At 33.8% G+C, this 14,507-nt stretch overlaps 2 protein-coding genes and 2 pseudogenes across 2 annotated transcripts; 1 reads left to right on the top strand and 3 right to left on the bottom strand.

The window, feature by feature from the left end:
* Window positions 1-1,245: 1,245 nt before the first annotated feature.
* Window positions 1,246-1,785, bottom strand: LOC106330208. Its single transcript, XM_013768722.1, has one exon. It carries the CDS (start codon window positions 1,783-1,785, stop codon window positions 1,246-1,248), a length of 540 nt encoding a protein of 179 aa, XP_013624176.1.
* A 4,797-nt stretch (window positions 1,786-6,582) lies between these two features.
* On the top strand, window positions 6,583-7,194 carry LOC106330207 (annotated as a pseudogene).
* A 116-nt stretch (window positions 7,195-7,310) lies between these two features.
* On the bottom strand, window positions 7,311-7,963 carry LOC106334688. The gene has a single exon (XM_013773017.1). The coding sequence runs from the start codon at window positions 7,950-7,952 to the stop codon at window positions 7,311-7,313; it is 642 nt and encodes a 213-aa protein (XP_013628471.1). The 5' UTR covers window positions 7,953-7,963.
* Window positions 7,964-13,343: 5,380 nt separating this feature from the next.
* On the bottom strand, window positions 13,344-13,923 carry LOC106334692 (annotated as a pseudogene).
* Window positions 13,924-14,507: the final 584 nt, after the last annotated feature.

Below are 14,507 nucleotides of genomic sequence, written 5' to 3'. Positions count from 1 at the left end.
GTACTTATACAATTTTTTTTTTACTATTCACCTTCGATCTTTCGACAAACGATTACGTCTAAATTCCACCTAGAACAGACCATACCGCAAGCTAGGACCTAACACCCAGGTCCACGGATCCTAGCTAGCTGGGAAGCTAACTGTTGGGGTCAAAATCGGTCACGACGAAATCGATGTCCGAAAGTCCTTAGAAAAACCGAATCTCGGTCAAACTTCAAAAGCCGAGAAAGTGAACAGCCGAAACAGATCGCCCGGCGAGCTCGGCCGCGACACGAGCCAGCTCGCCCGGCGAGGAATATACAAAACATCAAGCACTCGTGAACTAAGTTTGATTGTGCCAGAGAGAGTTACTGAAATGCGACTTCCATCAGGTAAAGTGACAAAGGTGTTGCTAATTGAGTTAGTATGAAGAAACATTTTTAAGTCAGAGCACACATGGCAACTAGCACCAGTATCAATTATCCAGGTAGGAGCTAAAATAGTAAGGCCGTTCTTCATTCCCGCAGAAACAAAATGAGAGTTAGTTGTGGTACCTGATGGTGGAGTGTCAGAGGACATATGAGTAAGAAGATGAGGTTGTGGTTTAGACGTAGAAGCTGTTCCAACCGAGAGATGTATTTTACTACCAGAAATCTGTGAAAACGTGTCTGTGGAAGGAGTAGATTGAGTACTCAAGACACTGAGAAGTTGGTGGACTTGTTCCTGTGTAACCGTGCCCAAGAGAACACCCTGTTGAGTGTGTAGAGAAATACCACCAGTGTCCTGAAGAACCATATTGGAAACATTTTCCTTACGAGGAGGCCAATTCTGCGTAGATTTCTGTGAGCCTGAAGGTTGAACTTGATTCTGCGACTTGTTGTTGAATTCATGAGGCTTATACCCTTGTGGATATCCATGTAGCTTATAACATCGATTGATAGTATGACCCGCCAGTCCACAATGAGAGCAAATGGGGCGAAACCGATTCTTATTGTAACCACCATTGTAAGCTGCCACAAGAGAATCTTCAGTATTATTCTGAGAGACATTAAACGCAACAGTACTTGCACTCTTCATCGACTATTGCCTTTCCTCCTGAGAAACAAGGTTGAACACCTTAGAAATGTTTGGCCTTGGCTCCATCATCAGTATCTGACCTCTGGTCGCAGTAAATGTATCGTTGAGACTAGTCAAGAACTTCAAAATGTGATCTTGTTCTTCTCTATCAACTATCCTCTTAAGACTAGCACAGTCAGGACGACCACATCAACAAGTATATGGACTCTCATGGTTCTTCAACTCTTCCCAGAGCTGCTTCAACTTCGTATAGTAGTCACTGATACTCTGAGATCCTTGTACTTCAGCAAATATTTGTTGCTTTATCTCTGCAGTCTGTGGTCCATCACTTTGCTTGAACTGATCATGTATATCCAACCACATCTGGCAAGCCGTATCCAAATACATGATACTCTTGGCAATCTTCTTCTCCACAGCATTAACAATCCAAGTAAGCAAAATATTGTTGCAACGAGACCACGATGGATAATCAGGATGATCCTCAGCTAGTTCCGGATAGGTTCCAATAACAAAAACAGCTTTATTCCTAGCTCCTAAAGCCATAAGCATCGATCTACGCCAAGTATTGAAGTTACCTAATCCAGCTAGTTTCTCAGAGACAAGGGAGATACCAGCGTGATCGGCACTATGAGCGTAGAGAGGATTTAAGTTTGGATCTTGCAGAGTCGCCGCCGGTTGTCGATTCTCACCAGACATAGACGGATTACGAACCTCCAGTACATTCGCCATCGAAACAAAAAATCAATATCAAGAAACAGAGAAATCGATTGCGCGAAAAGAGAAACGCAAATCAAAGTTCAATGAAAGGAAGAAAACGAAATCAGAAGTGTGATTGTCACAGATATGAACTGATAGATCGCAAAAACCTCAAGAAAACACAGCTCGACGAAGAGATTCACCAAATCGCGGAGAGAAAGACTCATTTGAGATTCGGAATCAATAAGAATCGCCGAGAAAGAGCTGATTTTCTGAGAAAAAGAAGTGGGAAAGCGAAGATTCACTTCTCTGATACCATATTAGAGCTTGAGCTTTAGTGAAAGAGACGATCCAAGTTTGTTACTGATCGGAAAAATGAAAATGTATTTACTCAAACTCAATGTTTACAATGTACCAACTCCTATATATATACATGCCCGGTTTAGTAAAAGAATGACCGGTTTAGTAAAAGGAAGCTAAACCAATCACTTAACCACATGATTGTACTTAACCATGTGATTCTCTATATATATATGACCGGTTTAGTAAAAGGAAGCTAAACCAATCACTTAACCACATGATTGTACTTAACCATATGATTCTCATAATCTAATAGTCAAAACGCTTTTACGTGATGAAGGAAATCAAGATTCGAGAAGTTCATTATTTGTAAATATGTCGAAGCATGTGGTTGTTGCCAATTGTGGTTAACTTTCTTACATCATAACTTCATTTATCCTCTCCTTCTATGTTTCTGAAACTAAGGATTAATTAGGAGGCTAATAGAGATATTGCCTATTGCCCCCTCTGTTATTACTACTGGTCATGTGTCTCGGCTTTTGCGTTTGTTTTCCTTTTCGAGTCTTTGTAGTTATAAGTTGGTAGATATTAGTCATTGTAGGATCAACTTGACTTCTTTGAGAAAAAATGTGTAAGAGGACAAAAGTAGGATCGAAAAAGAGTGTTTCACTCGAATTTGTTGTGTGTTAAAGAAGAAAATCTTGGAAGATTGGAGTTTAATAATTCTTAAAAGAGCACCTCTTGAAGGCAAGTAGTAAGAAAAAGAAAATATTTAAGCAAGAGCTTCAAATTATACAAAAATTTTTTTTTTTTAAAAGAACATAGATTCCACTTTTTGATATAGTTTGACACTTTTGAGTAGAGCTTTATCTTTTCGAAGCATGGTGACAATTGTATTTTGGAAACAAACTGTAGTTGAATGCTTTCAGGTATTGTTTTTGGATAATATCTAGCTAATTTTGTTTATTTGATTATATAAGATATATACATAATTATTGTTTTTATAGGATGAACACCGTATACGAGTGAGGAAAAATTAACGAATTCAATAACATGATAGGATTCGTCTATTATAATCATAATCTGGTACAAAAACAAGTTAATTTTTCAAAAAACAAATGTACTCTAAAAACACTACTATAGATCACTTATTATTATAAAAAATTATATACATATAGCTTACATATTATTTTAATATTTTGAAAAAAACATTTATCTCTAGCTTATATATTATTTTACTACACTGAATTTCTATTTTTATAAATTAGAGATGTTTTCACATGAAATTTGATATTTTGAACTAATAAATTTCTCATTTTTAACAAGTCACAGTTTAATATATCTATAGATGAGAGAAGCTGTTAATGGAATGATTAATTGTTATTTTGAGGTAGCATTTGATGTTTTGTTCTGTAAATGTAAGACAAAGTGTTTGGAAAAGGATGAACTTGGAAACTTGTCCTTTTAATCGCAAGTTTGGTGCAGTGCATGATTCTATGAACTACCAAATTTTAGCAAAAAAAAAAATGATTCTATGAAATATAAGATTTGGAAAAGAGGGGAGGCGTATATAAACAAAAAGGAGTTTGTCTTTGTTTCAAAAACGTATTTTCTATATATGGGTTTCAACATTTTTGAAAATACATGTCTAATTCTTACATATTTTGAAGCAAAGACAATTTTAAAAAAAATAAGCTTACAAGTCTAAAACAGCATAAAAGGTTATTTTCACAAACTCATTGCAGACAAAAACATATTTAAATTCTAAAATGAATAAAAAAAACAGTTTTCAAGTGTTATTAAACTTTTCAAGAGGAGATGGAGAAAAACTAACAAGATACATTACAAACATATTTAAAGTAATGATTACAGAATAAAATAAATCATCACAAATGATATCATACCATGAATTCAATTATTTTATAAAATTTATATTTTTTATCTCACAGCGTAGCGCCCAATAGGGGAGTCAATTCGGGCTGGCCCGGCCCGGCCCGGCCCAAACCCGCTAAGCCCGTAAATATTTGAGCCCGGCCCGGCCCGGCCCGAAAATTATTTGGGCCTAAAATTCAAAGCCCGGCCCGGCCCTTATAGGGCTATAGGGCTTTTCGGGCTTTTGTGGGCTTTTCAAAAAATAATTTGTCATTGCCACTTCCATCGTTTTAATACATGTGAATTTTCATTAAAAAAAGAGTTTCATTTTTAAAAAATAAAAAATTTATAAAGTGAGTGTAAAATTTTCTTCTCTATCACAATTTTTTTTATTTTTTCGTATGCTTTAAAAACATTTTATACACAAACCAAATTTAATAAGATTTAAATAATCAATTATCAATTAAAACAAAAAATATAAGAGAACAAAATTTATGATAAACATGGTCAAACGTTTCATACTTTGTATTTTGAAAATAAAAACATGTTGTACATAAAAGAAGAAGGTACTTTTGTAAAATTTAAAATGTAACACTTGTAATGATGAAACAATAAAGTGCATTAACAACTTTTATATTTGCTTTATTAGAGTTTGGATAAAAATATTAAAATAATATATCAATACTAATAATAGTTTCGATTACAAGAAAAAATAATTGACATGTCTAGCGCCCACATTTATCTAGGAGAAAAGGGCCTTTTTCGACTTTAAAAATTCCGGTCGTGCATTTTCAGACCTGAACAAAGAGCAAGTGTGATTTTATGCCCAAAGTGTAAAATTATTTGAAATTCCTACCCAAACTTTACAATGTAACACAAGATCCTACTTTGACTAACTAACCGTTAGTCAATCGTTATTTTTTAGTGTAAATCTTAAAACAACGTCGTTTTATAATTCGAATTAAAATAATTAATATTCTAAAAAATGACATACTTGTGTTTGATCCCTGGTCTCACTCAAGCAAAAGACGAAATAGAAACCACTGTGCTACTGCAACTACATCGATAGTATAATAGATTATTATTAACTTTAATACATTTCTAACCTTTTGAAATATATTAATAACTAATAACTCATATATCATCTCATAATTAAATATATATATCATATTAATAAGAAATGTATATATGTATACAAAATCTAATATATAAAATGTATATTAATAAAACATTAATTTTGATAATATGATATACATATATAAATCACATATGTATACATATATACATCATTAAATATATATATATATATATATACTCATTTTATCAAAATTGTGAAATAAAACATTAATTTTGAAATAAAAAGATTATTTTGATACAACATATATACATTTTAACATTAATTGCGAAATAAAAATTAATTTTGATGATATGATATACATATATAAATCAATGTATATATGTAATTATATTTATTTTTTATTAATATGATAACATACATAAATCAATGTTTCATGTTTATAAATTTAAAATTAATGTTTATAAGAAAAATTTGTAATGCACATTTTGTATACATATATACATTTTATCATTAGTTGTGAAATAAAACATTAATTTTGATAAAATGTATAAAAAATATAATATATAAGTTGATGTAAAAATTATATTTGTAATTATATTTATTTTTTTTCATTAATATGATATATATTTATATAATTTTTAATGATGAGATGATATATGAGTTATTAGTTATTAATATATTTCAAAAGATCATAAATGTGTTAAAGTAATTAATAATCTGTTACGTTAATGATATGGCTGCAGTAGCATGGTGGTTTGTGTTTCCTTTGTTGCTTGAGTGAGACCAGGGTTCGAATCTCGGGTATGTCTTTTTATATATTTTCAATTCGAAACGATAAAAACGACGTCGTGCAATAATTGTTTCAATACCATATCAGTTGTATCTACGCGTAGCAGTCACATTCTTCACACCAGTTGCAAGCTTCACTATAGTCTTTCTATTTGTTGCATTCCCAGCAAAACTCTTAACCTCAGGCTTTGTAGCAGACGTAGCTACATCCTTAGTTTTATCTGCTGATACAAAAACACCTTCAGCTTTCAAACATTCTCCTTGATATCCAAGACCACATCTATCACTTTGCCCCATACTGAGAAGATGATCTAGCTGATTCGTCCCTTATTCAGCATCCTCAAATTCTTCTGAGTCTCTGCAAGTTGAGCACCAGCCTGTTGTGCTTCTTCTTCTTTCTCTGAAGCATACTTAAGAGTTTCAGCAACTTTATCTTCTAGCTTGGCTTTCTCCTTAGCCAAATCTGAATTCGTCTCAACCAACAAGAAAGTCTTACACCAATATTAAGCTTCTTGAGTGTCACATGTTTAAGCTTCTTGAGTGTCACATGTTTAAGAACAAAAACTTTACACTATACCAATATTAAGCTTCTTGAGTGTCACATGTTTAAGAAGGATGGAAAGGTGTTTACATGCATGCAGGATCCACGACATACCTGTCATAGCTCCGGTCATAATCAGGGTCATATGTGCTACATATTGATCGGTTTACAAATGTTATATCTATAACTTCTAGTATTGGTAGAGTAAGAGAAATAGGACTAAGTTATATATATTCTAAGTGCGTGTGTAATGCGTTGGTTACAGGTATCATCACCTAACGGGAAGGAACTATACAAAAAAAACAAACGAGACGCATGGTCAGTTTGCGTTTACAACGAGCGAGACAGGAACATACTTTGCTTGTTTGTCGTCTCATCATGATCAGTCACATTACACAGTCAATGGCACTGCTATAGTCAGTCTTGACTGGAAGATGGGGATTCGAACCAAAGACTGGGATGCTGTTGCCAAGAAACAAAAGATCGAGGCACAATTAATTCATAATTCATATAATACAATATTTTCTGCAAATTAAAACACATGTGTGGATGAATAGCTTGAGCTTCGAAAATCTGAAGAATGTGTTAATGAAATTAGCGCAAACATTATCTATCTAAGAGTCAGGTTATTTACACCATCTTCTCAGTTTGAAATCTTAAAACTCTTATCTCTCTCTCTTTTGATGAATCTTTGCTAATTATAAAAATATTGTGCAGGGAAGCATATATGAGGGAAGTAAACGACAAGACTAACAAGAGGGTTGCACAGTTTAGCTTTATGTCATTAGGTCTCTCTATTACAGTTTCGCTTTTTCAAGTTTGGCATCTCAAACGCTTCTTCCTCAAGAAGAAGCTTATCTAACTTGATTGGTTCCATTAATTATTAGAGTAAAAATTACAATATTGTATCTTTCTTGGGGGATCACTATATAGTCATACCAAGTCAATAAAGAAACACTTATCTCCTGAGCAAGAGAATTAAGCAGGAAGAGGGGAAACCCTGGAATTCATAGGGAATTCCTCTCTGTTGTAAGTATTATAAATATAGATAAACATGACAAACATAGAATAAACTACGAGAAGAATCATTGTCACTACCGAATTGTGTTCGCCGTAAATAGAAAAATAAATCCCAAAAAGCCAACACAGCAAACCGCAGAGAAGCGTGATATAAGCATGTTTCATCTCCATCCTAAATTTATCTGATAGCTGAATCAGACCTGTCCCACCGATGAACAACGATATGGTGAATAACGACATGTACAACACAAACGATACGTCATGATCCGAATAGAATAGCGGAGATACCAGTAACACCAATAAAGCAAGCTCCGCAAAGACGAGTTGAGGAATCCTCTCTTTCTCTGTAGTAAAATCCTTGTAACCATTAGTGGAAGGAGGATCGGTGAATAAGAGATACCTGAGTACCGTCACTGCATAGAATGTTGTGGCACTCACAGCGCCGTCCCTGAGGAAACGAGAAGATGCTGGTGACTTTCCCCCAGGTGGCCACAGAAGATTGAGTGATACGGAGAGGCCAAAGAGCGAGAGTAGAGTCATTACATACCATATTCCTCTGAATACAATCACATCTCTTCTACTCATTTCAATATTCTCCATTGTATAATATATATTCTCCCCTCTTTCTATGTTTTATCGTAACTTATTATACGTGTATATATACTCAATGAATTAGGTTATTGAGGGGTTTTAGATTATGCAGTATAGAGAGATCTTCACAAGATCACAACTGACAAATAAATGATAAATAACTAAGTCAGTATGTACTTATCCGTTTGATAATACTCAATGAATAAACAATTAAGACTATTCGGAGAAATAAAGTTTACAATTAAGACTAAGGGTAAACCACCTATTTTTTATCGAAACTTTCATATACAAGTACCATATACACACAAAAGTGTTTGAGAAAAAGACAAAAATATCACTAAATCAAATTTTTGTTTCGAAACTAGCACTCAAGGTCAAAAATCACAAAAATAGCACTTAATGTTTTATCAAAAGTCACAAACTTAGGGTTTAGAGTTAAAGGGTCGGGTTGATTTAGGGTTTAGGGTTTAGGGTTTAGAGTTTACGGTTTAGGGTTTAAATTTTAGGGTTTAGGGTTTAGAGTTGAGAAATGAGGTTTTGGGGATAAGATTTCAAATTTTGTAAAATAAAAAAATTAAAATTTTCAAAGGAAAAACTTAGAAATGTGCTATTTTGGTCATTTTTGTTTTTGAGTGCTATTTTTGTGATATAAATTTAGAAGGGTGCTATTTTGGAGATTTGTCCAAAGTGTTTTTACCTCATTTTATTTATCCATCAATTAAAAATTAAAAATCTACTTACCCACAAAACTAAAACTTAGAAATCTTTATATACACATACTGTAAACAGATTTTATTGGGCTATAACATAAATCTAATTGTAAATCATCTAACCGATAATTAACCAAACTAAAAACCTAAGTTTTTTTTCAAAAAAAAAGAGAAAAATAAATGAGGAATCTTTCTCTTCTCAGGCGCTTCCTGTCGTTTGTGATGATGGTTAGCACAAAGGATAAATGTGATAAAGATCGAATCCACCGCTGTTTTTGAATCCACCACTAAATTTCTCATCGATAAGGAGGTAGGTGAGTGACAATACCGAGTAGTTTTTCTTGCTTTCGACACAGAGCTTCGCTTGCAGATCTCAGTAACCATCAAAAAGGTGCAGCAACATTCTATAACAACTCTTCAAGTTCTGTTTCTTCTATTCCATATTAATTCATTTTGCACACTTATTTTTTTGAGTATTCGGCTGATGTATAGGAGGATGTTCTGAGAGTAGACATGTTAATGTCGTTATACAAGAAGCCCTGCCGCTATTAGCATGAGTAGGACAATCCTAGCTGGCAAATTCAATTTAAGTGCAGCAAAATGACGACGAAAAGGTCTCTTCCACTACAAGAAAAATGAGTTTTATTAGCGGGCGAAAAACGCTATATAACGATACGATAGCGGTTTTTGAAACGCTGTATCATCGCCCGTGATTAGGGATGTCAATTGGGCACATTGTTCATGGGTGGTCCATGTCCAAATCGATATGGACTAATATGGTCACACCTAAATCTGCCCGAAATATTTTATGTCCAAATGGACTATGCCCAGATACGCCAAAAGTCCAATGGACAAAACCAAATGGACATGGACCGCCCAAATACGCCCATATTTTAAAAATATCTAGGGTTAGTATTTGGAGAAAAAAATCTAAAATCACAATTGGCCTCCGTCTGTCTCTCGAGTCTCGACTCTCTCTCTCGACTTGTCTTTCCGCCTCGTTTCTCCATCCCTCGAGCAGTGTCTCTCCGCCTTGTCTCTTCATCTCTCGAGTTGTGTCTCTCCATCTCGACTCTCCTTTCCGTCTCTCACTTTGTCTTCGATTCGATGATGGGACGATAGATCAAAATTAGACATTTTACATTAAATGGACATCTGGACTCTATGGACAGTCCACCTGGTCATGGTCCTATTTGGACATGGTCATATTTGGACATGGTGCTATTTGGTCTTGACCAAAAACGTCCAGAAAAAAATAAGCTCATTTGGACACGCCCAAATCCACCGGTCCGTCCAATTGACATCCCTACCCGTGATAGTAGGTAAAGGACATTACATAGCGGTTTTTAACACTGCTATCTTTTCTTCCGCTACAATAGCGCTTTTCTATCCGCAATTAAATATTCTTTAATAGCGTATAATTTTTGTTATTATAACATTATTAAAAAATAAAAAAAAATAAGAAAAAAATAATTTTAAAAATTTTATATATCAATTTTTTTATACTGATACATGAAAGTAAACCAAACTAAACTTAAAACTAAAACCTAGTCTACGTTCCTTCTCCGCCTCTCTTCTTCTTCTTATCTTGCCTGCCTCTCTTCTCTTCTTGCTTGAATCTACCTCCATCACTATAGCTAGCTTACCCTTCCTCTTCCATTATGACTTCGTAGGCCTCTTTTTGTGCATCGCCCGTTGTCTTCATAACTCCCCGCCGTCTTCAACTTCTTTGTGCGTCGGCCGCCGCCTCTGTCTCTGGATCACCATTACCTCCTCTATGTCATCATTATTCCAGATCTGTAAACAAAAGCGATAGATTTTATTTAAAAAAAAATGAAAAGAAGATGAACGCTTAAGTAGAGATAGACCAAGGGGAGGAGGCGAGGGGTCATGGTTTCCAGACTTGAGCAGAGGTGGTGAGCTTAAATCCGTGACGACAGACAGCAAGTTTGAGAGATCGTGAGATGAGGATTGAAGAGATGGTGAGAGAGGAGGAGACGAGAGATTGCTAGAGAAGAGGAGACGAGAAATGCAAAAAAAATTAAAGTGAATCACTTATGCCGCCTCTGTCTCTGGATCACCATTACCTCCTCTTTGTCATCATCATTCCAGATCTGTAAACAAAAGCAATAGATTTTATTAAAAAAAAATGAAAAGAAGATGAACGCTTAAGTAGAGATAGACCAAGGGGAGGAGGCGAGGGGTCATGGTTTCCAGACTTGAGCAGAGGTGGTGAGCTTAAATCCGTGACGACAGACAGCAAGTTTGAGAGATCGTGAGATGAGGATTGAAGAGATGGTGAGAGAGGAGGAGACGAGAGATTGCTAGAGAAGAGGAGACGAGAAATGCAAAAAAAAAAAATTTAAAGTGAATCACTTATGCCCCTTAGATCGAGTTAAATCTACGGTGGAGATCAAATATAGAAGCTATCCTCACCCTCCTGTTTTCACCAATGAAAAAAATTTCTCTTTGTTTTATTAACTGACCAATTAGAAAAAAAAGAAAAAAGATTAACAAAATAATGAGTTATAACGATTGGATTAAAACCAATCAAAAACTGTTTTATTGTGTAACTAATTTTATTAATATATAACCTAAATTATCATTTACGTTTATAAAGTTAATGAAGAACTATTGAATTTCAGATTTTAGAGCAAAAGTCTATGTGATAGAGTTCTAAGGTTAGATTTAAGGTTTGAAAAATTAAATTTGAAAAGATTATATTTTTATAAGTATTATCTTTCAGATTTTTGATTAAAAAAGGTTAAGGTTTTGTGTTGAAATTCTGTGAGTATAGATATAATAAATTTATTTTAGTCTTAACGTGTATGTTTTAGTATTGAAATTTTAGAACTATCAAATACGAAGTTTATGATTTTAGATTTAGAGATTATGTATGATATAGGGTTTGGATTTAATGTATATAGGTTTGGTGTTTAATTTTAAAATATTTAAGTTTATAGTTCTATATTTAAGATTTGGAGTTTAATTTCTAAAATATTATAAAGATTATAACTATATTAGTTAAATTTAGCTTTTTAGAGTATATGGTTCAGAAGTTTGTTTAGGGTTTAGGGATTCAAAAAGTATACTATTATAACGTTTATTATTTTATGTGCTATTAAATGAATACTATCATAGCGTTTCCAATTATGCCGCTCTATCATGACGTTTCCAAAAATACAACGCTATCTAAAACCACCGGATATGTCAACCATAGCAGAAAGCGTTCATTAGAGTTGGTACTCTCATGATTTGATATCTCTTGATAAATTGGATGCCTTGTTTAAGTATTACATTTAGAGGACTGTGGTTGATGATCAAAAACTAAAAGTAAATGATTTTAATATTATGAGATGATCATTTATAGTCAAACTAAAACATAGGATTGGAATATCTTTAAGTTTAAAATTTATCTTCTTTTTGGATATAGAATAGGGAGAGAATACGTTATCAAAGCATATGTGTCTCAAAACTCCACGAGTTAAGAGTGATGGCCGCATTTGTACGGTCACATAGCTAATGCATGCACAGGATTACCAAGTTTAGTTTTTTTTTTACCACCCACCAATTTTTCTTATAATCCATGATTTCAACAAAAATGCAACTAATATACAAAATTTTATAGAATTAATTTACATTTGAATTATTTTATGCTTTGGATTTTTTCAATAAATAGATAATTTCTGGTCATTCTTTTCTAGCGGAAATTGAGTTTGAATTAAAGAATCAACACCATTAATTTACCCGTTCACTTGATTCTCGTATTCTACTATACATGGATGAGTTTTTACCTAGTTTTTAGATATTTTCTTCGAAAATATTCTTATGAATTATAGTATACTATTACTTGTTCACTAATATTGGTTCAACAACTAAACATCCTAAAAATGGTTTGCATAGTTTTAGATATATCTTCAAAAATATACTTATGAATTACAGTATAAAGTTAATTGTCCATTGATATTGGTTGAGCAAATTAAATATCCTAAAAATTATAAAAGAGATTCCGGTTAAGGCCAATGACAGCATGCAAAACAAATTCTGTAAACTTAATTACTAATATACTAGTAGTTACGAACATTGTGATTCCAAATGTTTTATTCAAAACAATAATTATATTATACATTCGATATAAATACAAATCGTACTATCATCCAAATCCCTTTTGTACATCAACATATAATTTTTTTCAAACCAACAATTTATCAGAAGAAGTTATTAAAGAAGTTTATGTAACTGTGATATCAAGAAGAAGAAAGCTTGTTTTACTGAATTTTCATTTCATACTTTCTTAACCATGAACGATTACATATGAGTTTATTTATACAAGAAGAAGAAACCCTAGAGGTTCTATCCAGCTGGCATGATCCTACTCTTCTTGTGAATCTAAGGCTGAGAATTGGTTGTACAGTTTTAGCCCATTCTCTCTTCTGACCTCTTGCGTCATCTGTACTTTGCTTTCTCTACTCTTCTTATCTTCAACTTCAAAATCCGACAGTTGCGCGGGTGATGCTATCTCACATGGGCCTGTCTTCTTCGTCGTGGATCCTATCTCCTCAAGGCCCACTTTAGCTTTCCCTTTTACGTCCATTACCGCAGCACTGTCGCTTTGTACATCATGCCTCTTAATAGTTATATATTTCATGGATTGGAGCCTTAAGGACTGAGACACAACTATACAAGCATCTCAATGAAAAGGTGATCCACTGGTGTTTGAGGCCGAACCAGAGGAGCTAAACGGCAAGAGATAAAACAAAGGATTCTTCCCGCCATTATTCCGGTCTTGTGGCAGCTCTTTGCGACACACTGGACAAGTATTACGCTGTACTAGCCAGGGAACTATACATTCCGAATGGTAGATATGTTTACACGGCAACTTTCTTGCAACCGATCCGACTTCAAACCGGACAAGACGGATCCAAACCGAGATGTTTCTTCCTAATCTTGACCTTTGGCATTGAGTTAATTACGGTTAGTGAAGCTGGAGGTGGACCACGGCGGTTTTGTGCGGAGAACCGGTTAAACAATTCTTGAAAACTCGATTGGTTTATAAGAATCAATCTTCTGTTGTTGTTGCCGGGACGGTTAAGAGATTGTTTATTGGATACTCCGAAAAAATCAAAAGGGCTAAGTTCAACATTTTCATAGAGCCGTTCATGAGAAGTGTTACCACAGTAAATGCAAACCCCTCCTCTTGAGCCTTCAAGGAGAAGACGGATTCCTCGTCTGCATGTACTACACCAATGTGTGTTTTTTCGGCTAGTCATGGATCTGCGAGAAAATAAAAGTTATTCTTTCTCATCAAACCATTGTTAAGGACCTTTCAGACCAGAAAATGAAAAACGCAATTCTACTAGATAACATTGCAAATGGAAAGAGCCTCAATATCAAACGGAATCTTCTAAGCTGCTTGTAATTTTAATTCTCCATTATAACTATTTCTAATGTATTTTATTATTATTTTTAGAGAATTTTTAAAATATAATTCGAACTAATTCCAATACATTTTTATAAAATGATATTTTCTATTTTGTTCTAAACATTTCAAAAAAAAAATTCAAATATGAAAGAAAAAATAACAATTTCTTTCCAAAAAGTTAGGCTATAAATAGTTTTTTTTTCTTCTCCTAAACGCTATTATATAAGAAAATATAAAGATGCTTAAGATATTTTTTTATCAATTAGAGCGTAAACAAAAAAATAGTAGTAGTTTTCTTAAGAAGATTTGTTTAACATGAAGGAAGATAAAAAGACCTCCTCGACCTTTATCTCTCTCTCAATCAAGTGGGGAGAATAAAAAGAACGGCTTTTTGCAAAAGTGACTCAAAACTTGGAGTCAAACAGAAAACTA

This window comes from Brassica oleracea, chromosome C3, assembly GCF_000695525.1.
Source record: "Brassica oleracea var. oleracea cultivar TO1000 chromosome C3, BOL, whole genome shotgun sequence".
Classification (NCBI taxonomy): Eukaryota; Viridiplantae; Streptophyta; class Magnoliopsida; order Brassicales; family Brassicaceae; genus Brassica; species Brassica oleracea.
The sequence above is the reverse complement of the archived record's forward strand: the minus strand, read 5'-3'. Positions and strand labels throughout refer to the sequence as shown.